At 46.3% G+C, this 27,460-nt stretch overlaps 1 protein-coding gene across 1 annotated transcript; it reads left to right on the forward strand.

The window, feature by feature from the left end:
- The first annotated feature begins 452 nt into the window (after positions 1–452).
- LOC139763845 (heart- and neural crest derivatives-expressed protein 2-like) lies at positions 453–27,460 on the forward strand. Its single transcript, XM_071690188.1, has 3 exons — positions 453–1,126; positions 20,434–21,966; positions 23,762–27,460. The coding sequence occupies exons 1-2, from the start codon at positions 500–502 to the stop codon at positions 20,533–20,535; spliced, it is 729 nt and encodes a 242-aa protein (XP_071546289.1). The 5' UTR covers positions 453–499; the 3' UTR covers positions 20,536–21,966; positions 23,762–27,460.

Consider the following 27,460-nt stretch of genomic DNA (forward strand, 5'->3'; position numbering starts at 1 on the left):
GGCGCCCATCATGGCGACGCTCCGTTTCTCAAGAACAGAAGGGAGCGGGGGGCGCCGCGAAGGAGGGGCGTAATTACTAAGCTAACAGACCTAAGAATCATTCACAAGAAGGGGGTAATTTAAGGGGGGTTTCCAGTACCCCCCGAGTAACTTATGGCTTCCTAAGTCACTCCTACAGCGGGGCTAATCCGGTAAAGTGCCGAGGGAAACGGGCACTAATTTACCATAATTGAGTTACAAGTCTCATCATTGTCGCGGCCATACGTCACCACCCCTGCCCCGCCCACACCCCCGGCCATTGGCTGCCTCAGGGAGTAGGGGTGAATGGAAAGGGCGGGATTTGGTCCGCCGGCGGGCCAATGGGAGGTGAGACAGGATGCGAGGTGGGCGGGGCTGTGTCTGGCGGGGCCTGGGAGGAGGTATGATGGTGCGTGGCGCGGCGGCCGTGCCACTTGACGTGGAACCTTTGGGCCGTGGAGGTCGGGTGTTTCGAGTGAAGATGAGTCTGGTCGGAGGTTACTCCATGCCGCAGAGTTACGGCCATGCCGCCATGGGGGCCGCGCCCTCCCCGGAGGCCCTCTACTCGTCCTACTACTCTCACCCGAGCCCGCCGGGCCAGGCCCTGTACCCTGGATGGGGCTACACGCCCGCGGGTTACTCGCCGGGCTACTCCCCTGAGGTGGCCGTGGCCTGTCAGGAGTTCGGGGTCTCTGGGGGGTTCGTGGTGGGTCCTGGCTCGCCGCACGACCTGGCCAGCGGGGACTACACCATCGAGATGGTGGACGGGTGCGGCCGGGTGGTCAAGCGGCGCTCCTCGGCCAACAAGAAGGAGCGGCGGCGGACGCAGAGCATCAACAACGCCTTCGCCGAGCTGCGGGAGTGCATCCCTAACGTGCCGGCCGACACCAAGCTCTCCAAGATCAAGACCCTCCGCCTGGCCACCTCCTACATCGCCTACCTCATGGAGGTCCTCCATGCAGAGGATGCTGCAGTCGCAGTGGCTCCCCCTACTAACGCCCCAGCAGCCTCAGCCCCACCAGCACCGCCGCCCGAGACCTTCCGCGCCGACCTGCCGCCCAGGACCAGGCCGACCAACGCCGCCCACCATCCGCCCGACCAGGACAAGGTAAGACCCTGAGGGTTGTACTGCAGTAATTAAGATTCAAATTTAGACTGATTGCCGTAGGTGTGTGTGTGTGTGTGTGTGTGTGTGTGTGTGGAGGGGAGCCAGGTCATGTTAAGCTAAGGCACATGAGGTCAGGTCGTATCAAGCCAAGCCATCTGAGCCCAGGTCGTATTAAACCAAATCACCTGAGACCAGGTCGTTGTAAGCCAAGTCACTTAACACCAGCTCGTTTAAAATTAAACCCACCAGTTAAACCCACTGAGATAAATCCTACACCACATCTCCCTGAGTTAGAACATCCTCCCACCCCTCAATAACCATCGGCTATCTAGCCCAATTCATCTCTATTAACTAATCCACAGTATTTACCATATAGCACTAATAGGGGCCTCTTAATCACCAGGGGACGTCGCTAATCATTAATTAGTAATGATGTAGAAACAAGGAAATGATGTGGTTTTGGGGGAATGATTTAATCTGTCTTTTGTAAAATACACTATACATAATCCTTTTGGAGCCACTTATACTTTGAGACAATTAAGAGTAATGACTTTAGTTTTAGTTAATGAAGAAATTATGATTATTCAAACATCAATATGACTTTTGATACACTATTCAATAATAATTCAACAACCCCTTGAACACGACGGTACGATCCTTTAGCACGACGGTACGACCCTTGAGCACGACGATAAGTCCTTGGGCAAAATTTGATGACCCTTAGGTATGATGGTCAGGTCCTTGACCTGTTCTTTAAGGGTCGTACCGTCGTGTTCAAGGGTCGTACCGTCATGCTGAAAGGTCGTACCGTCGTGCTCAAGCGTCGTATCATACCGTTCAAACTGTCGTAAACGCATCATAAGGTCGATACGCGCCTCTACAGTTTATAGAAATCTGACCACTATTACGTAAATAATTTACAATATTTGTAGTCACCATTTACGCCAGTGTAATCACACCTTGTGTCTAGCGTTTGGAGAAGCTACCAATAATGTAATTATAATTACAGCTTTGATTACAAGTAGAGAAGGGCCTTCATGAAAGCATTCACTGTGTTTAATGAATGGAGAGGCGTGAATAATTATATGCCAAGACATTCAAATACCAAACAAATAAATAATTTCATTCATGGTATAATTTCCATCACCATCATAAAAATAATAACGATAATAATAATAATAATATCAATAATAACTGTAGGAAAACGAAAGGACAGAAAAGCACACACTTTAAGACCAGTTAGGTGAGGCACAAGTCACCACAAACATTAAAGAAAAAAGTTATTTCAAAACAGAGTTAGTTCGCAAACATATGTGTATTCGTGGACCAAATAAGTGTAGCAAGTTGTTGCAGACAACATCTATATAAAAACCAGCCTTAAATCCAAAATAAAAATAAAAGATTGCATTAATCACTAATCATTAATCACCATGGAGTAAGAAAAATATCACAAATTATCTTAACACAATGATTATACTATGTACCAATAATTATACAAGAACCGCAATGATTATGTACTAATAATTATACAAGAACTGCAATGATTATGTACTAATAATTATACAAGAACTGCAATGATTATGTACCAATAATTATACAAGAACCGCAATGATTATGTACTAATAATTATACAAGAACTGCAATGATTATGTACTAATAATTATACAAGAACTGCAATGATTATGTACTAATAATTATACAAGAACCGCAATGATTATGTACTAATAATTATACAAGCAATTATTACGATTTTAAAGTTACTGAAGTCACCAGCTAAAAGATTATGGACAAACTCTCTAATGATCGCTGTGGCACAAACAATAATTATCAATTGTGTATGTGATTACAAGTACGTTGTGCGAGACTATTTTCCCACGTGCAGTCGGGCTTGTCCTCGGGGATTCGAACCAGTGTTCCTGCGTCCTCAAAGGAGCCGCTGGGACTTAATGAGCGTTTCGTTTGTTACTAACCAAAGCTTGGAGCTTAACTAAGGCCGTGGTTTTTAAAATGGTTAGTGATCGTTTGAAGTTTACTGAACGTGGTCTGTTTGACCTCTGACCCACGTTTTCTTTTACTTTTCACCCGTGGTTTATTGAAACCTTTGATTCTTGTTTTCTCTGATCTGAAACACGCGTTTTCTTTCAGTTTCTGACCTTTTTTTTCTTTCCTGTACCAGTTATATCTGACCTTTGACCCCTTTAAGTGGTCGTTAACCTTTAAGTTCCTTGTAATGTTTCTTTGTTCCATGGTTTGTTTATTGTTAGTTTGTTAGGCAATAACTGCCTTATGGTTTGTTAAGGCTGTTCAGTACAACTGAGTTTGTTAGGGTTTCAAGTCAGTATTTGTTAGTGAACTTTGTCTCATACTCTCTCATTCTTTGTCAGACTGTCTGTAAAAATCCTGGAGGTCATGGATTTTGTTAGTGATCACCTACCGCCTTATGTGTTGTTTGTGGTCTGGCCCACAGATTATTAGTGATAACTGTGCCATGGTTAGTGAGCTCTGGTGTCTGTTTCGTGGTAAGTTAAATATGACTTCATCATTGTTAGTGTTATACCTCCACTATTTGTTAGTCGTCTTTGGTACGTGGTTTGTTGGTTAAAATCTCCCTTTTTGTATTACCAAGTGACCTTGTCACCCACAGTTAGTCAGTTAGTGGTTTGTGTACATTCATCTTTAACGGGATATCATCGTTTGGCTAAACCTGTTTGTTGGTTAGCTTTATGTTTAGTTTGTGATCTTAGACTCAATGGTTTGTTCGTCAGTGATTCCTTGTGTGGCTTGTTTGTCTCCGATCTTACGTTCATGGTTAGCAAAAGGTGATTTTTCTTTTTCCTTTCTTGGATGGTTTGCTACAGCCGTGCCAAGGTTAATCCTCAGAGCACGACGGTACGACCCCTCATACCCAAGGGGTCGTACCGTCGTGCTCTGAGGGTCGTACCGTCGTGCTGAAGTGGCTAGTCAACTGTGTATCTTGTATATTGGTTTGTTTGTGTTGTTTGTCTCCGTGAATTCACTGGACAGAATTGGTAATACTGCACCTTCAACTTTATTCCTCAGACAACTCCTTTGGTAACCCTGCTGGCAAATGAAAAATGATTTTAACAGCCAAACGTTTTAACAGGGAAATCTCTGAGCCTATCTGAAAAACTTTGTAGTAAATGTTAATGTTAATTATAACGAACATGAGGTACATTATAAAAAAAAGATAGAGCACAAGGAACAAGACCTAAGGTAAGGCGCTGCGATAAAAAAAAAATATGGATGTTATTATTTTCAACAGTGCGAGGTTCTTAGGTCGGCTGTCTCTGGGGTGTTCTACACCCAGGCTGGGCCAGGGCAGGGGGTGTAGTGTGGGTGGAGAGGGTGCGGAAGGGATTACAAAGTGAAGTGCTATAGCTGGGTAATGTATTGACAAGGTGTAGTGTTATAGTAGGTGGATGTGGCGTTATAGTAGGTGGATGTGGTGTTACAGTAGGTGGATGTGGTGCTATAGTAGGTGGATGTGGTGTTATAGTAGGTGGATGTGGTGTTATGGCAGGTGAGTGTAGTGTTATTGTAGGTGGGTGTGGTATTATAGTAAAAGTGTGTGTTGTAAAATGGGTGGGTGTAGTGTTATAGACGGATGTTGTGTTGTAGGTGGAGGGTGTGGTGTTGTAGGTGGAAGGTGTGGTGTTGTGAATAGTGGATGGAAGAGAATGTAGTGTAGAAGGTGAGGTAGATGTAGAGAAGGAGGGAGGAGTTGGGGGCGGTGTGAGGGAGGGGGTTGGGGGCGGGGGTGTGAGGGAGGGGAGGCTGTGGGAGGGAGCTAAGCACCGTTGCTCATTAGAGCATCTCCTCCCTGGAGACGTTGTTAGTGTCTCTCCCTAAACTACTGCTGACCAACTCTTCCTCTCCCTCCCTCCCTCTCTCTCTCTCTCTCTCTCTCTCTGGGGTGCATGGGGGATGCTACGGGTGGGAACCTGACCCTGGCGACGTGTCCTCACCGTTACCTCACTCACGTACTGTTGCCGTCCGGTTATGCATGCGATCACTGCCACGGTGGGGCCAGGACCCGCCCTGAAGTGTGGAGGGACCACCCTGAAGGTTTGGAGGGCCCATACCTCATGTTTGGAGGGCCCACATCCCATGTTTGGGGAGTTATCTTGGAGGGCCAGCACTCACTCACTCTGGTTTTTTCCCCACATCCCTTTCCATCCCATCTGATCGCTGTTTCCCGTGTTGGAGCAGACGAAGGAAGGCCACATCCGCTCACATCCTAATATCATGTAGCTGTCATATATATATATATATATATATATATATATATATATATATATATATATATATATATATATATATAGTTACCCATTAAACAGAAGCGACATTTTGTGCTTAACCTGGAAGTCGGCGAACACACACACACACACGAGGACGGGCAGTTTTTGCCGTGTCGTGAGGACAGCGCACACCCTCCCGCCGCTCGGGTTACCCGCTGGTAATTACCATCTTTCTCCCTGATGATAACTGGGCCGCCGGGGATCACTGTGATCCGCCTGAAATGAAACGAGTTATCCTATCAATTACGGTGTCTCGTTAGCTCGTTAGGAGCCGCGCGGGTCGTCGTCCAGCGAGTCGTCCTCGCAACGACCTGTGAGCAATGAGGTACACGACACTCGCCCCCCCCCCGCGACCACGAGGTACACGACACCCCCCAGAAGTACACGACACCCCCCCCCCCCCTCGAGACCACTAGGTACACGACACCCCCCAGAAGTACACAACACTCCACCTCCTCCCCCTGGGACCACGAGGTACACGACACTCCCTCAGGGTTATAGATTCCACACAGGCGTGTGGTCCCCCGTGACACCTCCCTTGTGTGGCACTTGGTACTACCCCTCCTCCCTCCCCGGGGGCATACGTCAGGTAAAGGATGATTACACACACACACACACACATATATATATATATATATATATATATATATATATATATATATATATATATATATATATATATATATATATATATCCAAATTGTGGGTGAAAACTCAAGTTCTGCATGTATATGTCAGGTAACGAATGGGGCAGAATTTCCCTTGGCTACGTCAATTAATTTCTGAGTTACGACGGTTCTGAAAATCTCTTAACGAGAAAGCAACTCCCCAGCTCCAGGCCTGAGGCTGGGGTGCGACCATATCATCCCCCAGCACCGGGTCTGAGGCTGGGGTGCGACCATATCATCCCCCAGCACCGGGTCTGAGGCTGGGGTGACTACATCATCATCAACAAAAGGAAGGTCTGTGTGTGGAGTCAATTTTGCACATCGATCGCTATGGTCGTGCAATATTTGCATCAAGCTTCAATTTACTGTACGTATCAAACCTTGGAGTAGAACACATTGAGTCTTATTTAGGCAAAAACGGATTCTGACAAGTGTTATTCTGGCACGTTATCTTTGCGAGTGTTATCCTGGTAGATGATGTAAGTTCTGTCAATAATATTTCTATATGTTCAGAACGTATTGACCACCGGTTCTATCATGGGGAAATCTTGCTCCAGCTGTTATAACCAATCACACATAATGTACACATTGCTTTTGGTTACCTCCCTCATTTGGAATTCGACCTACGGATAAAACAATTATAATTAATCACGAGTATAACCTATGGAGAGAGAGATTCTTTTTCTATACAGATAAACTGCCCGCAGGATCAATTCAAACCAATCAAAATAAATCAGTCTTAGAAATATAGTGTGTGGCGTTTCTGACTCCCTCCACTCCCGGACCCAGGGACTGAAGTTGATGTTACGACTCTTAGGCTGGAAATATTACACAGTGGGCGTAGTAGTAACGACTGCTCCCCCTCTGCCCGGTGGTGACCCCGAACCACTTCATATGACACATTCTGGGGGTCATATGTGCAGTGTGTGTGTTGCATCCACCATACACACACGAGGTAGACTGATTAGAACTCCAAGTGTAATCATACTCCCTCCCCGTACAGTACAGATGGGTAATCACACACACACACACAGATACAGACACACACACACACACACACATACAGATACACAAACTGTGAATATCATGTGATCAGTATGCTGTCTATTGTCCTTCAGTATGCTGTATATCAACCTTCATTATGCTGTATATCAACCTTCATTATGCTGTACATTAACCTCAATCGTTGTATCTCAGTACCTGTATATATTTCCTTATACATTTCCTTGAGTCTATCTCTCGTTATCTTGATAAGCCGGTGTGTCAGTATTATTCAGTATATTATCTTCATTATCATTTGTTGTGGGGGTACTGCATACGAGGCGACGTTCAGAAAAACATTAAAGTTGGCCCCCGTAGGGAGATGCCCGCCCGACTCGAACCCTGGCAACAAAGGAGGTTTGAGCGAGGGGTCCCCATGGGGAGGAGGCGAGGGACAAACACCCCCTTCATGTAGTTATGACCCGCTGGGGTCCACCAGGGCTGGCTCTTTACCTCTACCGCACCCCTTGCTTACCCTAACTCCTTCCTTCCGTTCTCTCTGTGTGTCTCTCTCTCTCGTTTTCTTTCTTCTCTCGTTTAGTTTCACTGTTTTCTATACCCTACGTGGAGATTATTTCTGTACTCTCTGCTCTTAAAATGGAATTTATTATTAGTTATTTTTGTCCGTAAAATTTCTTAACACATGTTTATCTTACACGTTTTGCGTTCATAGAAATATTATCATGTATTCCTACGTTCACTCGCGTTCAAAGCTCTCTACTTGGGTCGGGTGGAACGCGTACATATGTATGTACTTTGTGATTCGTCACGCTTTGGTTTGTCATTGCCGAGCCTAATTATAGTAAAATAATAAGCGTCGTCTTCTGCCAGATTCACAATATAATCACACACACACACACACACACACACACACAACCACACGTCATGATATCCTGCATAACTTCAATTAATTGTAAGGAATCTATTAAACGTTTGTGTTCTGCGAGTTTTATTGATATTCACTGAACGGTCTTGTTCTGTGAGTTCTATTGACAGTTATTGAACGTTGTTGTTGTTCTGAGAGTATAGTGAACGCTGGTGTATACAGTTTCCGCACTACTGCCTCGAACAGTCGGGTGGATCAGCAGCCAAAACCGCGTCAGAAAAAAAAAAAAAAAAAACGCACGAGGAAACGAAAATTATAATGACTTTTTTTTCTCATTGTGGTAGATCACGGGGCGGCAGCCCCAGGAGGGCGCGTAATGATAGCCAATCACCTTCGCGGGTGTCACTCAGCCCCGCCCCCAAGCCAATTACCAGCCAATTAGCGAGCTACCTGCCGGCTCTCACACCCAGCCACGAGGGGCAAATTTTCGCGGGCAAAAAAATAAATGTGACGTTGAGGGGGGTGGGGGGTGTAGTGTAGGCCTACCTCCAGCCGACCCGCTCCCTTCTCTCTTCCTGTTTAATTATGGTCATTACCTTCCCTCCCTGGCCTGCTGGCGGGGGGAGGCAGCTTACAACGTCACCCTGGATGCGTAGTCCAATATTGTTCCGTTCCATTCCAGTTGTTCAGAGTGACTCTTGTTTACACTACGCCCAGCTGGGTGCGTGGCCACACCTCCGCAGGGTACTGGAGTGTAGTGATGATGCGTGTGTGTGTGCTGTCTCATGAAGGCCATCTTCACTATTTGACCACCTGTGTTTTCTCTCAGGCTCCGACACCACGCGAGATATATTATTCCTGATGTTACGATCACATAAGACACAATCCGCTGAATATCTAATGTCCCGCAGGATCGACAGACACAATAGACACAGGATCAAAGTATCGATAACATGTTAAAATGATGATGATTATCATCATGACGAGTCATTACGAAGCCGAGTTCAACGTGGTGAAAAACGTCATTCGTTTCATGAAGGTATAACGATACGTAATTAATGATATCATGGAAACAATTCTTGCTGATTTATAAATTGAAAATCACTGATAATAATGAACAACCATGATGGATAAATGGACAACAGTGAAGTTTTCCAACCAAAACTCGAGTCTCGCTCTAACTGTCTACATATCTATAAATGTATGTGTGTATGTATGTATGTATGTGTATGTGTGTGTGTGTGTGTGTGTGTGTGTGTGTGTGTGTGTGTGTGTGTGTGTGACGACCCCACACAAGGTGTGAGAGTTTAGATGTGATGTGGACCGAGTGTGAAAGACAGGAGAGGCTCAGGTGGCGGGGAATATCTTATTACCTGACGCATCCAGAACATCATCTCTTCAGCCGACGGGTCGAGATGAACACAGCCCAGGGCGATCATGTCCCCAGCTGTCCTCTACCATGGTTCGGAAAGAAAAAATATCCAAATCCAGCTCCCCTCCTCCATCACCCGGATGATTTAAGACTCACTACACCAATTTCCCACAGCGGGTACACACAGTGATTTACCGCAGTGGATACACACAGTGATTTACCACAGTGGATACACGCACACTAATTAACCGCAATGAATAGTCACAGTAATCCCCAACAGTGGAAGATAATCTCATCAATGAACCACACTGGATACACACGATAATTTACCACAGAAGATACACTCAGTAATCCACCACAGTGAATACACTCAGTAATCCACCACAGTGGATACCCACACGAATTTACCCTAGTGTACACCGGTGGTGTGTATGGGAGTGGGTGGGCCTATGGGTATGCATCATAACCCCCCAAACACACACACACACGAGGGAACGGCTGACTTAACTGGCCCACTATTCTCTGGGGGGGACGACACGACCCACTAGGGCGACACCCGACCACAAACACCAGGAGGGAAAAAATATATATATATCGTCCTTTTGTGTCGAGTTACATAAACAAACTGTAGGAGTGGAGGGGCGTGCGGTCAGGGCGGTGGTGGAGTGGGAGGAGAGGGTAGGGTGCGGTCAAAGGGGGAGGAAAGGTGCGGTTGTGAAGGGGGTGCGTTGGTCAGGGGGTAACTTCCCTGTGTTCCCTAAACACCTCATTTCACGAATGATCATTTTCAGTGATTCATTTATTTATATATATTATATAGTTTCGCTTTTTTCAATATTTATTTTCAATGTTCATTATCATATGGGATGAATATATCTTTACAAGTGTGTGTGTGTGTGTGTGTCTCAGTAATCACCAGTTTGTGCAGTACGGGGCCATTAATGAGTGTTACTCACGAGTACATGTCCGGAGGGAGGGAGTGTGGTGACCCAGGCTACGGAAGACTGGCACTGCGGTTGACCCAGGACGACCTATGGGGCACATTAGGTCACTACACCGCAAACATTAAGTGACCACAACCTAACTGCTCCTCCCCCAGTGTCACGCCCGGGGCCTCTCCTGCACAGCCAACCTCAAACCTCGTTTTCGTTTTCGCCTATGTGTAGAAAAAGAGCAACACTGTGTTGCTAATTTCTTACTAAACTTATTGATGATAATATATATATATATATATATATATATATATATATATATATATATATATATATATATATATATATATAGATTTACTGCCAGTATGACTCACAGACGCCAATTCCATTAGCGTTGCTTCCCAGTGCCTTCAATACACCCAGGGTGTCATTAACTTTTAGTTAAATCTAAAAATAATATCTATAATTGAAAATTACTTTAAATACAAAAAAATGTTTCTCTGTAATAGAAGTAGATCCTACCGGATGAACGAAGTATTGTATGTATAGCGTTAACGTTAAAATCTAGAACAGACTCTCTCTCTAAATTGCCAGCAGCCATCACAGTACACTAGATTACCTGAACGTCAGAGAAGGTTGGTCGTATCAGACAAACTCCCCTGTAGTGCATTTCAACCCGGCTCATCTGACAACCGATTCCTTAAAAGAGAAATAATTCCTTTCACGTAGCTCATCTATATTCTGGCATAATGCCCCCCTTGCGTGTTGACAGACATTAACTCCAACAACGCAGACATACCCAGGTTTTCGTAACACCTCGCTGTGCAAAACGAATATCATGTACGTAAAAAAAAATTGGTAGGTCGTGAGGTATTTACCTGGTGATGGCAACACTAGCTGGGTAGGGAGAGTGGGTGATGTAGCCGACGCCAAGGTCACCGTTTTTTAAAACAGCCCAACAAACATTTCGGTAAATTTTGTGGATATTGAGCTATTGTGGCTGACAATCTTGTGCACACAGAGGCATTGACGGAATGAACGACCCCGTTCGTATCTGTCTTCGCTTGGCAGTAGGGTGAGGTTGGGATGACGAGGTTGTCCTACCGGTACACACACACACACACACACACACACAAACACACCTCTCCTTCGGTAACGGGGTAGGTGCATTTGCGGTGCCTCCCTGGAATATGGGGCTGACTTCTTGGTTCCTCCCTACCTTTATGAATGGCCTCGTATATAAAAGTTTGCTTGACTGACTCTCCTGTTCGCATTAGTATTCCAATTCCTCATTAAACAATGAGAAGTAAAACTGAAGTTGATAATTTTCGTAACATGAACAGGAAGCAACTTTGTCTTACGTATAAAGTTTTACAGATTGTCACCGAATGTACAAGTGTAAGGTATTCTGCCAGGCTCCGCCTGCAAGAGGTTACACTGGCAGTCAAAAGTCATCTTCGTGATGCTGTCAGTAAAATTAGTCTCGTCCTAAAACTTCAAAGAAATCCAAGCTTCCCTGATAGTGGAAGTAGCGCAGCCTTAGGGTGCAGGAGCTCTTAAGAAATAGTCCTGGTTAATACCACGACTTCTTCACAGAAATGGTCCCGAGATACTTACATATATATATATATATAGCTAGATATATATATATATATATATATATATATATATATATATATATATATATATATATATATATATATTCCTATGAGTCCACGGGGAAAATGAAACACAATCAGTTCCCAAGTGCACTTTCTTGTAATAATCACATCAGGGGAGATACAAGAAAGAAATATGTCAGCTGATATGCAACGAAGAGACGTAGCTAGGACGCCATATGGTGTGTGTGTGTGTGTGTGTGTATATATATATATATATATATATATATATATATATATATATATATATATATATATATATATATATATATATATAATGGGGCTGACACAAAGGTAAACAAAGTCACCACGATTTCATTCTTGTGTGATTCTTGGACACACGAGATAATAATCTGTCCATCCTGACCACTTTAATCGGGTTCCAGGGAAGTGTTTGAGACGTGGCCAGCCAGTGTGTGCTGGTCGCGGCCGCAGCTCACCGGTAATTGGCAGTTTGTGCCTGATCATGACGGATAACAGACACGTAGTCGTGTGTCAGGCAGCGCGGCTGACCTCCGCGATGCCGGTGGGAGGTGTAGCCCGACGCTGCATCATGACGCTCTGGGGGATTTCTATCGCATAAAAAAATATCATTTTCAACACAATGCTGAATTCAACCGAGAAAATTATAATAATCAACCATTAATAAAGAAAATATATATATATATACAAAAATATCACCATTTTTTTTATGAGAGGAGATACTGATTTAGTAAAATTAACAAATTTGTCCGGACATGTACATCGCCGTCTCCTCCCTCGTTCATCTCCGGCAAAAATTCAAAAGTCTACCACAACACGTAGCCATAGTTTACGGTTTAAGATACGTCCTCACGTCCGCACATGATTACTGCTGCTCCGGGCTATCCTGGCAAGGCAGAGGAAAAACCGATGTATATATATTTATATAAAACGTTAAGAGTTTTGAGTGCTCGAGCCTTTCTGTCCAGGTAGTGATGACAGACAGAGAGACAGACAGATGACGGGGGAGGGGTTGAGGAGGACACACACAATATACCCCCCGCCCTCGCGCCAGTCAGTAATTACCGGGCCAGATTTCCGCGGCGGCTTCAACAAACACAGCGCTGGGGTGGGGCGTGAGACAGGGTGGTCCCATTCCCTGGCCGCGGTCTGTGGGGTCTTCGGCCACGGTCCGTGGGTCCAGGGTGGGCGGGAGGTGTTCACCCACACCTGATCTGGACACTCCCCCTCCCCCTCTCCCCACCTGGACACTCAGCTGGTGGTGCTGACACCTGGGTCAGGCCTCAAGGTCACACCGATGGGTCATGCCGTCTTAATACGGACGGTGATGCAATACCGGACGCCAAGTAAATAATATGTCAAATCTCTGGAGGTCGAATTTTATTCTTAATCTGTGTGTGTGTGTGTGTGTGTGTGTGTGTGTGTGTGTGTGTGTAGGAGGGGTGGGGGAGCGGTCAGGTGGCGGGTGAGTGTGTACCACACACTCTTGTGTCGGCAGTGGTGTGGGGCGTCACACCGTCTGTACCTGCCCACGGCACGCCAAGGGCCCCTCACCAGCAAGAGGTGGAGGGGGAGATGAACCTCTGCTTCCATTCTTCATCTATGGTACATGACCAGCTTTAGCCAATGCTACCAGGCGTTGACCTGAGATACGGCTGGTCATGCGATGTGTAATAATCCCATATAAATTCCTTTGTCTGACTACGACTGTACTCCCGTCTACTGCATCATCTAATGCCTCCAGCCTTCTACTAAAGGCGTTTCTCTCCTTACGCACCATCTTCATTCCACGTCCTATCCCCAAGGTCGTTCCTCCCCTCACATCACTCCTGTAGGGGATGCACTACTGCTCCTGATGAGGGCGCACTGAAAGGAGGAGGAGCCAGGCTGATCCTCAGGTGTGTCGGATGTAAGGGGATGGCGAGTCCGGGCATCAGGAGGCGCCCCAAGACCTTCCAGACTCAACAGGTGTTCATGTTTTTATTCAATAACTTCCTAGAAGACGTCATTATGTAGTCTAGTTCTGACAGGAAACACAGACGAGTTGCCGATTCCTGATAAATGCTGGGATCCCCCAAGGTTCCTGTCTTACTCCACTATTCCACTTAAGCAGGAGGGTACGACTCCGGAGCAGGACGGGACGACCCTTGAACAAGACGGTGCGATCCGCGAAGCACAATGGCACGACAGGTCACCACCTCAGCCTGACTATACCAAGCATAACCATACAATCGTCACCCCAATAAGTGGACTGGATTTGACCTCGAGTGACCAAGCGTGGTTTCGCCAACAGCCCCGGCAGTGGTTGCAGCTGGCTTAACTAGCACCTTGGTCCTGGATATGAGCCAATGTGGTGTGCAAGAGGTATCGTGATCAGCCACGTATTCAACAACTTGCCACAACATGACAGGTGCCATCTGTTGCATCACCCGGCCCACTCACACCAAGTTGTGGCTCCAGATTTTAGATAATGATGGGAATAATAACTGTGAAGTTGTATGTACCTTTCTCAAACGTAGTCCGCACCACAGTATTATAAATCTGGCATCACCCAAGGTGACACACTGGAGGAACCCGCTGCGATTTGTTTTTGCCAGTGGGAAGGAAGGACACGTGGGAGTGAGGTGACAAAGGCTGCAGGTGCCACACAGGCCAGCATGGGAGTTGTACCAGGTCATAATGTCCGCTTTACTTAGTGGGTCACACACATGTAGATGGTGTGACCCACTAACCAATGTGCTGTTGGGTCGTCAGTACACTGTGACTCACTAACCAAAGTGCTGTTTGGGTCGTTAGTATAAGAGTGACCTACCAACCAAAGACCTGTTCGGGGTCGTTTGTAACAAGGGTGACCCACTAACCAAAGACCTGTTCGGGGTCGTTTGTAACAAGTGTGACCCACTAACCAAAGACCTGTTCGGGTCGTTTGTAACAAGTGTGACCTACAAGCCAAAGACCTGTTCGGGGTCGTTTGTAACAAGTGTGACCCACAAACCAAAGAGCTGCTCGGGTCGTTAGTCCAAGTGATTCCCTCCTGGATCCATCACAAATTTCAGGATGACCACCTACGAGTGAATCCCAGGTGTTGTAAGCTGTATTTTGTGTGACCTAATGTGTCAACGTAGTGTCCAGATGGGGCACTTTAAACGTATCACATTCATATGTAAATGAGTTATTAGCATTTTCTTAAGGGACCTGAGGGACCGATGGGCCGGTAGTGAGGTGGGCAAAGGGCGACGCCCGGGGACATCCCGAGGCGGCCTCCTCCTGCCAAGGATGGCCTTCCCTGCTGCCCCCACGACACCTGCACCGGCAGCGCCTCCCTCCGGAAACAGCAACATTATGCCTAACTACCTCACGGGGATGGAGGGTGGGATTGCGACATCACCTCCTTCCCCCCCAACACTTAACCTGAGGGATCTTTACCCTCCTCCTCCTCCCTCCCCCAGAGTGACGTCCAGCTCGGGAAATACCGAAGGCCTTGTCCACATCCCCGTGGGGCGTCCCCGTGTCACACACACACACACCATCCAACCCCTTCATTCTCTCATGTCTACTTCTTCCTATTATCCTCTTCTTGTTTTCTCTTTCCTGTGTCTGTTTCTGTCTTTTATCATTAACATCGTTTCTTTATCATCTTTGTTCTTTATGTCCTTTTCATTTCACAGTATCTATTCACTTTTTTGCATTATTCTTATCACGTATTTTCTTTTATCCTGTTGTGTTATTCTTCCTTCTTGTCTTCATATGCTCCACATCATTACGTATCTGCTTTCCATACTACGTTCTTAACTTTCCCTCCCCCCGTCATCTGACCATAATCTACCCCCTCCGTTCCATCTCTCTTACCTTCCGACCATTCAGGTGGTCGCAAAGTCCACAAGGTCTGTTGCACTGTCGCACCGTTGTGGTGCTAGGGGATCCCAGCTTACTCCCCTCCCCAACAATGGGGGAAGGGTCGGCCTGCACACAGCACCATAAATGATTACCATCACAAACTCTCTCTCACATAATTACCAACACTGATCCATTAACATGTGAGACGCTTAACCACCCAGTGTGGGCAGAGAACCACCTTCCACACCATTACGGCAATTTACCCTCCGTAAATCATGGCTTTAACAATAGTTCGTGGTTAGCCAATTCAGCGGCGCCCACAAAAAAGATGGAAAAACGGGGTACCAATATCTTTTTTTTTCTCCTAATTGACGTGGGCGGACGGGGGAAGGTTGCTATGGGAGGTATGGGAGATGGTGTGGAAGGGTGTACTATGGGAGATGATGGGTTGATGTGGGAGTGACAGAAGGTGTGTTAAGCGCAGGGATGTGAGACGAGACACCCATCTTGTAATAGCAGCAATAGCAGCGGCATTATTATTATTATTATTATTATTAGTAGTAGTAGTAGTAGTAGTAGTAGTAGTAGGAGAGGCGGGCAAGGGGGCACTTATTCAGAGCCACAGAGAGATATGTTAGCCCTGGACGACATGTCATACAGAGAGACATATGTGTGTTGTGGGGAGTGTCGTGCTGAGGTCGAGCCGGTACTGGTAGCCGTCGTCTCCCTCCTCCTCCTGCTCCTCCTCCACGGCCTTCGTCTGCGTCACTACCCTCTAATTATCACGTCAACTCCCTCACCTTCAACCCGACTCTATACCAGTCACTTCATCCCTTGTGTATTTCTTTCTCTACAGTTCCCTTCATTCACCTTCTCTTCTCTCATCTTTCGCCTGTACTCCTCCCTTCCTTCACTGCCTTGCTCGGTCCCTCGGTGCTGGGGACTGGCCAGACAGCATGGCGCCCTTCCTCCCTACCTGTTCTACCCCGTCAACAGACCTGGACCCACCAAGATGACCACTCGCTCGCACCGCCCAGGTCTTTGTCTAGGATCACAATATTTTTCCTTTTTTTTTTTTTCAACCCGTTTCCTGTTCTACTAAACTGTTGTATTCTGCTGGTGTTTGTGCGTGTGTGGGTTCTTGTGTGTTTAAGTTGTGTGTTTGTGTAGACGTCTTGGTTTTTTTTTCTTGCGGGTTATGTTTTTGTTTGCTCGTGAAGTTGTTTGTCTCCCATGTAAACACACAAACATGAACATAATCACCATGATTCACGCACGGGCCCCCCTGAGTTCGAATCCTGAGTGTGGCAGTGGGCTCACAGTCAAAACTAGCTGTTCATCCTCCCTAGCTTAAACTGTGTGTGTGTGTGTGTGTGTGTGTGTGTGTAGGATGCGGCATCCATGCGTGTGGTAATATCAAGACACGTAACACTTCAGTAACAAAGGTGACACTTGAGCAACGCTTGAGAAGCCACGGGTGCCAGCCGGACACTTCCCATTGGTCAACACTTCCTGAAGTGTGGCCGGGCCACCACACCTGGTCATTACCTTCGCCTCCACATCTGGTCATCACTCACGCTCCTACACCTGGTCACCCAACACACACACACACACCTGGTCTGGGTTAACACCTGGTTACCTGCCTTGCACACGTGGTCATATGTGTACCATGTTGGTTAATGTGACACACACCTGTCGCTCTTGCAGCATCGGTCATCCACACCTGGTACATACCTACGCCTTGTTAGCCACTTATGCACGACGGTACGATCCTGGGTCATGCTGGCGTGACCTCTGACCTGACCTTTAAGGGTCAGGCCCAAGGCCAAGACATCGTAGCCAAGGGTCGTACCTAAGTGCTCACGGGGTCGTACCTAAGTGCTCACGGGGTCGTACCTAAGTGCTCACGGGGTCGTGCAGTCGTGCTCACGAGGTCAACTACGCCGCACAACTGCGTATAAAATACTTATATTAAAGCGTCAGGATAACCGAGCATGTTACAATGTCTAGTAATTAATTCATATTACGCATTTAGTACACCGTCCGCACGTGCCAAAATTACCGTACAAATGTACTAAAACATATGTAGTATAATTGGTCAAAATTTCCAGCAAGTTCGTCATAAATAGGCACCGAAAATATACATTCAGTATATTTAAAATATACCTTACACGTTATTGTGTATGCACCGAAAATATACATTGTAAGTATATTTAGAGTATACCTTACACGTTATTATGTATATACCGAAAATATACACCAAATATATACATCGTAAGCATACTTAGAGAATATGTGAGAAGTTATAATGTATGTAAGGATATATTAACGCCAGTGTGTTGATGATGTTATTAAAGCGTGACTGAGGGGGGGGGGGGGGGTCAGCCGTGATGATGATGATGATAACAGCCGTCCAGATGATAACAATGACAGTGTTGCCATAATGACACAGTCACCATATGTTACAGATTGTTCGAAAATGTAATCTTTTATTGTTTCGTTTTGTTTATCAAGTTTCCCTTACTTTATCTTTCGTGACTGCAATTCTCTCTCTCTCTCTAAATTAGCACAGCGAAACAATACACCTCCCTTAACTGGACCTCATTTAGAGGGGTTTCGGACCACCCCACCTCCCCCCTTTCTGATGGTCCACGTTTCGCGCCCCTTCCCCCATGGTTGCGTCCCAGACACCCCGGGGTCCCCATGGGACCAGAGAGACGGCGATAATTACAGCGTCTTAAAGGCGCGCGGCCGGCCGGCCGGTACCCCATTGCACCATCCTGCTCCCGTTCGCTGACCGCCCATCCCGTGTCCTCTGTTGTTCACTGACCGCCCGTGCCGTGTTCATCGAGCCCGTGCCGTGTTCACTGGCGTTCGCTGACCGCCCGTCCCGTGTTCTCTGCTGTTCACCTGCTACCCGTCTCTTTGTTCTCTGACCTTCCCTGTGAAGGGTCGGGTCAAAGGCCAGGCCATCACGAGGGTCGTACTGGTCGTGCCAAAGAGTCGTACCGGGCGTGCTTAAGGGTCGTACCGTGCGTGCTCAAGGGTCGTACCGGTCGTGCTCAAGGGTCTTACCGTGCGTGCTCAAGGATCGTACCAGCCGTGCTCAGGCTTTTCAGCAAATCAATAACCACAGAGGCTAGAACATCAACCCTATTTCATCACTAGCTCAAAATCCTTTATCCAAAACCCATGGCGAAGCGACCAGTAAAACTTCCACACACAACCCGGGCCATATTTTCTTCATAGACTTGACTTCCGATCCTCATCTGCCCCTAACATTTCTTCTCATTTCCTCCTCATAACTCAGGCCATGTAAGGCGTAGGGTATACTATTATCTTTGTTTCTGGGTGCGCAATGGGAAGTGAGGTAAGCGTATATTCAGACCATCTGGAGGTGAAATATAAAAGTACTGGAAGGGGCGGAAACCTCTACCCAAAGCGGCCACATTCCACTCAAGGCTAACCTCTTCCATCCCGTTTTCTATACCCTGACTCAACCCGGTTTTAAAAGATCTCGCTTTGTGCACAACCAGTTCCACGTTTTATGGCTGCTACATTTATTCATCTGGTCATTGACTATTCATACGTTTGCTTTAAGTATTATATTTTCTTCATTTACATGTTCTTTTTAACTCGGGTGGGTAATTATATTAATAAGATTACTGATTATTGATAATGGTAAAGTTATCTTTTTTCTTTATCCTTCTTTATGGGTTCTTTCTTTGATTTCTTCGGGGGGGGGAGTTAGGAGGAGGTGAGTGAGGCTTATCTATGGTTTTGAGGGAGAGATGTACAGCCGACGGCTGGGAAAAGTGCACAACCCAACATGACGTCATGTCAGGCGCAAGGATGCTACCCCATCAATGGAAGGTCATCCATCCCCGTTTTCTTTGTTCTCCACAGGTGGAGTTATATCTGTCTTTTTTATGTTATCTATCTTTCAACACCGTCATGCCCCGAGGGAGTTAAAGTGGGGAGTGGGGGGAGTTTAAATCATCACCCTTCCTCGACTCGAGGCGAGACAATCCTTTTACGATACAGGGACGTGACGTAACGTGAAACTGGATTATCATACTTACGACACACTCGGTTTTTTTCTTTTTTTTTTACACATACACCCGTATACATCGCGGGTCATGGTTCATTGGCCGACGGTGATGAGGCGTCACGGTATGATTATGCTCTGGGGGAGAGGACACACGACATTACACCCCGCCCTAGCCGACGGGAACATCAGACTCCCCACGCCCCAATGTGGGGAGTCTACGATCGCTCCTGCGAGAGAGCGAGGTTCATATCTCTCAGTGTGGGAGCCTTGTCCTTTGACCTCTGACCCGCTCGCTTGGAGGGGGTCAGTCATGTCACACCCCCACTACCTAAAACACACACAGACACAGACACACACACACACACACACACACACACGACGTCAAAGGTCATATCACTCTTGACATAAAAAAAAACATATTTCCATATACTTTTCATTTCAGGGACTTACGATTCTTTTCACGTTATTCTTATTATAACTTCTTATATACATTTTTTCCAGAAACTTATATGAGTCTTTTTACACGTCATTTTCATCAATTACTCTTTTTTATGTTTTTATTTATCAATTAATATTTTTTCACTTTGTGTTAATGTTCTTTTTTTCCTGTCTGGTCCGCCAGGTGTCGAACACAGCGCCCAGCCCGGCCACCACCAGCCCGGAGGCCAAGCGTGGGCGTACCGGCTGGCCACAGGAGGTGTGGGCGCAGGAACTCAAGAAGTAGGCCCGCCCACGCCCACCTGCCGCCTCCCTCCCTCCCTTGTCCGCCATGCCTGTTATAGAAAACGGAACGAGGCGCGTGCGTGTTTATTCTTTTCCCTGTGATGAAGAATGGGAAAGATTTTTTTTTTGTTAATATTAGGGGAAAGAGATGTTGGAGGATGAGGTAGAGAGTGTGGGAGGAGTGATGGAGGATGAGGAGGAAGAGAGTGGGTGTTGGAGGATGAGGAAGATCATGGGGGAGAAGCTGTCACCGTCTGAGACCATAAGGTAAACAAGTGGAAGGTGAGAGGACTTGGAGGAAGTTTCAAACAAATGGTGGAGATTTCAAACAACTGTTGGAGATAAATGTTGGAGAACCTGGCAAACAATGACTCGAGGAGAAACACTGGAGGGCAATGCACGAGAATCTGGCTGGGGAGATGAGAAAAGGGGAGATTACCAGGAGACGCTGGGGAGTGAGAGAGAGAGACAATTGTTGGAGCAAACTATAAACAGGTTTCATGGTTGGGAGATAAACAACAAAGTATGTAAACAGAGCTGTGTCTGTGGATATCTATGTGCCAATGTCAAAAACACATTAGAAAGTGCAATATCAAAATCTAAGGCATCGGAACACACACACACACACACACACACACACACACGCTTTCCGAAATTGACAACGGAGACAACAGAATCGCTAGGGCCCCGCCCTCCTCACTACGGCAGGAGATCCTCCTCCTGCAGGAGAAGGAAGAACCAAACTACAGTTTACATGTGTTTGTGTCTGAGAAGAAAATATAGAAAGAAAATATAACATTCCAAAAAAGCTGTTCGTATAACAGCGACAGGGTTCAGGTCTAGCCAGACCAGAGCCTTCTGCTGGGTGGTGTCCACAGCCTCCCAACACGAGGGGGGGGGGGGGGGGGGGGATGATGTCACTATCATGACTCTGGTCATCCATCATCATCATCAGAAATGGGTGGTTCATCCCCAACACTACTACCATGAATCACCATCATCGTCCAAGCTTGGAGGTCTCACTATCACCATCATCGACCAAGCTGGAAGGTTCATCATCATCGTCCAAGCTGGGAGGTTCACCAACATCGACCAAGCTGGGAGGTTCACTATCATCGACCAAGCTGGGAGGTTCACTATCATCGACCAAACTGGAAGGTTCACCATCATCGTCCAAGCTGGGAGGTTCACCACCATCGACTAAGCTGGGAGGTTCACCATCGTCGACCAAGCTGGGGGGTTCACCATCACCGACCAAGCTGGGAGGTTCACCACCATCGACTAAGCTGGGAGGTTCACCATCGTCGACAAAGCTGGGAGGTTCACCATCGTCGACCAAGCTGGGAGGTTCACCATCACCGACCAAGCTGGGAGGTTCACCATCGACACCATCACCGTCACAACGCACCGGCGGTGCTTCGACCACAATGAGGTTAGTGTTATGCCATTCGCCTCTGAGGGTTCTAACGTTATCCCAAGAAAACAGATAATGCCATACCTTCATCATTTGACCCCACGCTTGAGTACGGCGGCACGACCTTTGAGCACGACGGTCATCACAAGGTAGTGGCTGACCTTGGTGGCGCCCCCACCCTCATGTATGTAACGTGTACAGGACGCTATAAACACTGGTGAGGTATTGTGAAAGGGGATCTGGGTGGGAGGGTGGCACCAAGGCCGAGGGAGTGGACCCCTGTCACGTTGGGGAGGAGGGATGAGGGAGGGTGGGGAGAAGACGAATTATATCGTATCCTCCCAGGGGTGTGACCCCCGTGACCTGGGGGAGGGGGGGGGGAGAATGGTGAACACTGGTGAACGTGTTTTGTGGACCAGAAAATAAACAGAGGAGAATGTGCAAGTCTATGGTGAATGAGGAATATATATATATATATATATATATATATATATATATATATATATATATATATGTGTGTGTGTGTGTGTGTGTGTAACAAAAAGATAAGAAGATAACAAAGGTAACAAGATTCAAATACACACAAATTACGTTTCCTATTTTTGAACGGAACGTACAAGATGCCTGTGCGTGCGTGTGTGTGTGTGGGGGGGATAATGGTCCCATGGAGGGATGTCAGAGGTCGTGTTGGAGGGGTGGTGGGAGTGTGTGTTGGGAAAGGGGGGGGGGGGGAGGTTGAGACGGTCCCTCCCACCTGTTGCTGGTAGGCCGCCAGGATAGGTTAGGCCTACAGGTCAAATGCACAGACTTACAGAGGTCAGGTGCAGGGGTCACACAGGTGAGCTGTGGAGAGGTCAGGTCTGTAGATCAAATGTGGGATCACCATGAGGGCACGTGTAAAACAGGTTAGGTGTATTTGACTTTTCACCTGACCCATAAGGATTAGGTCAAAGGTTGGGTCATTAATTCCCAGGGGTCTTACCGTTGTGTGCCCAAGGATCGTACCACAGTGCTCAAGGGTCGCACCATTGTTATGAGGGCCGTACCATTGTGCTCAAGGGTCGTACCTTCCTCTTCAAAGGCTGTACCTTCGTGCTCTTATTTCTGGTACCATCTTTGTTGTCCTCCTCTTGACCTTCTCTATTAGCTCTTTGTGGTCCTTTGAATATTCTCCTTTAGGCCTTATGTAAGATGTGAACACTTGCTGAATATTTCTCAGTCGGTATTTAATTTTTCTACTGCTATTCTAATATTAGCCAGCAAACAGTTGGTCTCCTTTACTGTCCTCTAAATGTGCGACTCTGGCGGCAAGTTAGGCACAGTGTTGATTCCCAAGTCACACACACACACACACACACACACACACACTGAGGGAAGGTGTAGCGTTACGGGCCAGAAGGGAGTCCCATGGGTCTTCCTTACCAACTCTTACCTTTGCCTTACCCCAAGTTATGATGCAGGTCTTAACCTAGACTGATTTCGCTTCCCAGTTCTCCCTTAGTCTTGTATGTATTCCTTCTAAACCTTGCCTCACTCTTGCGCCAGTGTTATCAGATCTGAAATAGCCTAATCCTTATCTCCTACTTCGTCGCATTCCGGTACTTAATCCTTTTCCCAGTGCTAATCACTTCTTACCAATCTTATTCTAACCCCCACCCAAGTCCTGAGCAGCGACTAGTTTAATCTTCCTCAAGGCCTACCCAGAGTCCAATCCGAATCCTGCCTCAACTATTGCACTAGTGACAACTTACGACCCTTGTAGTTGACATATGTGTAACGTCATCCATTAACGTCGTATTTCTGGTCTTTCCAGGCACACACACCCCTGACGGCGGGGCGTCGCTGGACACCCTCCACCGATATCAGGAGCTCGACCCTGGAAGCGGACCTTCGAACTCGCCTCCTGAAGCCATCGAATCACACACCTTTAAGACCACTTAAACTGATGCTTTGAGGGTCCTTACCCACCAACTGCGTGAGGGCCCTTGTTAACTATCTAGGGCCCTTGGGCATCAGTTATGAAGGCCTTTAACGTGCCTATCTAGTGGCCCTTTATCCTGCTGGATGGAGTCTGGAACTACAAGCCTGGCCACCCTCCATCAGCACCAAACAAAGCCTCGAGACCTCATCGCTCTCTCTCCCTCAACCTGTAACATTACCTCTCGAGAGGAACCCCATCATCACCCCGGGGGCCCAGGGTGAACCCGTCACCGCGGCGTCGGGAGCCATCATAACCACGGCCAGAGCTCTCACGACGGCGTCGGGACCGACCATCCTCACGCAAGAGGCTCCGAAGAAGGCGTCAGTATGGGAGACGAACCACGAACCACCAAGTATGCCAAGAAGAGACACTGTTGAAGCCCAAGCCAAATGAAGATCTCTCAAGGTCTCTCCTACAGTGCAAAAACAAGCTCGCTGGCGATCTCTCCATTGCGTCGACGACATCCAGGGTGGTGTCTCCCCCCCTGCATTCACTCATCTCTCATCCTATCGAGACATTGTGACCAAACTATGTCCACTCTCTCGAGTGCACAACACCGTCCAGTCTCTCCACATTTTCCTCCACACACTGTGTCCTCCACATCTGGCCCCCTCCTCCTCCTCCACCACCACCACCCACTTTCAACTGGGGGGTCTCCAAGTGGGGAGACGAACTCTTTCATTCCAAGTGGCTTGGCTCTTGTGTTACTCCAGTGCCGAGACTATGACGTGTCTATTCCTCGCGGACGGTGGATGGAGCCCACACTATCCCTCCCACCATCCCTGGACTGCCGTATCTAGCCCACAAAAAAGCCAATTCTCTGGACGGCATACAACGCCAGCTCCTACAACTCACAACAAGAGGCGTACGAGCCACTATAGCAATCTCTGTACTGTGTTAGCAACGATACAAACCTGTAATATACTACAAATTCAATTACAAAATACTGAATAAATATATGTACTGTACCCGGACTTAAATCTAGTGTGAAATGTACAATACTAGGTCGGGTCATCGAATGGAAAAGTAGTCTTGTAGAGTTTTAAGACACAATGCCACATTAAGTCAAGCCAGGAGTGTATAAGTACGTATATTGCATAACCTTTTTTTTTTTTTTAGTCTGTAAGAACGTCAGATCTGTGTGTGTGTGTGTGTGTGTGTGTATGTGTCGTGTGGGATGGTCGTGGTGGCTTCGTCACAACGACCTCCACAACCTTGTTACTGTACAAAACCTGTTCTATCTTTCCTGTTATTTGTATATTTTTGTTGGTTGTACACCCGGGTGCCGGGGAGGATAGAAAACGGAGGGTTGCTGTGAAATTCAGTCAGTTTTCTATATATTTAAAGGTGTAGCTTTATCACACCCTATTTATCCCCCCTTTGAATAAATTTCGATTCGATGAATGAGTCTGTGAGTCAGCAAAAGTGGCGAGTAATTTTCTGTGAATTAACGATATTTTATGGGCTATATTATAGTCTGCCACCCATCCCATCCCCTGTTTTCTATTCTACAGAAAACGGCATCCGGTTTAAGTGTCCCGTCAAAGGAGGACACAAAGAGCGCGGTATCCATGTACTTAATCTTTTTTTTTTTTTTGATATATTGTAGAAGTAGGTAGGATGATGAAGGGAGATATCTCTTATCCTGTAGATGCAGGTAGAATGTTGGAGGGAGATATCTCTTATCCTGTAGATGCAGGTAGAATGTTAAGGGGGAGATATCTCTCATCTTGCAGATGCAGGTAGAATAGGGAGATATCTCTTATCCTGTAAAAGCAAGTAATATGATGGGGAGGGAAGGGAAGGGAAAGATACGACATGCACCTAACGTAACAGTGAAAGAAAACGGACCATCAGGATAAAAATTAAAAAGTCTCACTAGTGACTTACCTGTAAGTCACGACCTAGGCTGACACAGGGTGGGTGACTTACCTGTAAGTCACGACCTAGGCTGACACAGGGTGGGTGACTTACCTGTAAGTCACGACCTAGGCTGAAAAGGGTGGGTGACTTACCTGTATGTCACGACCTAGGTTGACATAGGGTGGGTGACTTACCTGTAAGTCACGACCTAGGTTGACACAGGGTGGGTGACTTAAGCTCCTCGGGATGGGTAGATGACCTAGGATGCCGTGGTAATGAGTGGTGACCACGTGTTCCAAAGACCTGTGTTAAACATGTTTCTGATGACTATTTATGTGTCAGAGGTTAAGTAAAAATCAACAGACAAGTTAGTTCTAATTTGAGATAGAGAAATCAAGTAAATGCAATGTGACAAACACACGCTCTATCTATCTATCTATCTATCTATCTATCTATCTATCTATCTATCTATATATATATATATATATATATATATATATATATATATATATATATATATATATATATATATATATCGTCTGTTTCCTTGCGCTACCTCGCTAATGCGGGAGACAGCGACAAAGTATAATCATATATATATATATATATATATATATATATATATATATATATATATATATATATATATATATATATATATAAGAAAAAACCTCGTTGGAATCTTAGACTGGGATAAAAATTATGTGACCTGACCTATCTTAGGTTGGGTCAGGTCAAATGCCAGGCCGTCATGACCGTGAGGGATCGTACCATCGTCATGTAAGGTCAAGTCAAGCCCACTGGAGTCGTGCTGGCGTGTTGAAGACCTTAAAAAAAATGTAACTTCACACGACCTGTTTTCTCGGGGGGAAATGTTGCTCAAAATCGTTTAAAAAAACATACCATCATTTACATAAATGTTTAGTGTTTACATGATTATTTAGACGAAGTTGAATGTTTCATAAATGCGTAAATTCATTTTGGGTTTCCCGCTGTTGTGTGTCGTTATAATGAACTGTTACAAGTGTACAAATAACTGGTGTATGTGTTAAATTCCTTCACCCGAGTGGGGAAGTTAAAGATTAACATGTTGAATTCTGGTTCTGGTTGGTGATGATGATAAACATTATTGTTACATTGACCCCACAGTCGTGAGGGGTAGACAGTGTTACCAATACTGTGTACTGGTTTTTGATGGTGTTTAGCAGTGTTCTAAATGCCTGTCAGTACTGGTAAACAAAACTGCTAGATTCTGGCACCAGTGCTGGAAATTTAGTGTCACAAAACGCGGAGTGCCGTTACCATGCCGGCGTGTAACGCTGGTCGGGGGATTGTAACAGCGTTACGAGAAATAACTATTTTCTCACTAATGAAAGCAGTGTTACCACCGTCAGCATCAGGGGCTAAACAGTAGTGCCAACGCTGGGGACACCAGCAGCACCGGTACGGGACAGAGACAACGTTACCAATGCTGTAGCAGGAGTAGCTTAGGTGTGTGTGTGTGTGTGTGTGTGTGTGTGTGTGTGTGTGTGTGTGTGTGTGTGTGTGTGTAGCAGGTTCTAGTCATAGTTTATATACATATATATATATATATTGTATTATAATATTTTCTGTATGATAAACTGTAAGAAACTGTCTAAGGTGTAGTAATAAACAGCCGAGTGCTCA

This window comes from Panulirus ornatus, chromosome 48 (assembly GCF_036320965.1).
Source record: "Panulirus ornatus isolate Po-2019 chromosome 48, ASM3632096v1, whole genome shotgun sequence".
NCBI lineage: Eukaryota > Metazoa > Arthropoda > Malacostraca > Decapoda > Palinuridae > Panulirus > Panulirus ornatus.

What these genes read in the sequence shown, in the direction of transcription:
- LOC139763845 (XM_071690188.1), top strand. Translation starts at nt 500, where the DNA reads ATGAGTCTGGTCGGAGGTTACTCCATGCCGCAGAGTTACGGCCATGCC. An exon ending in ATCCGCCCGACCAGGACAAG is followed by an intron (nt 1,127 to 20,433) that starts GTAAGACCCTGA and finishes CTGGTCCGCCAG; the next exon opens with GTGTCGAACACAGCGCCCAG.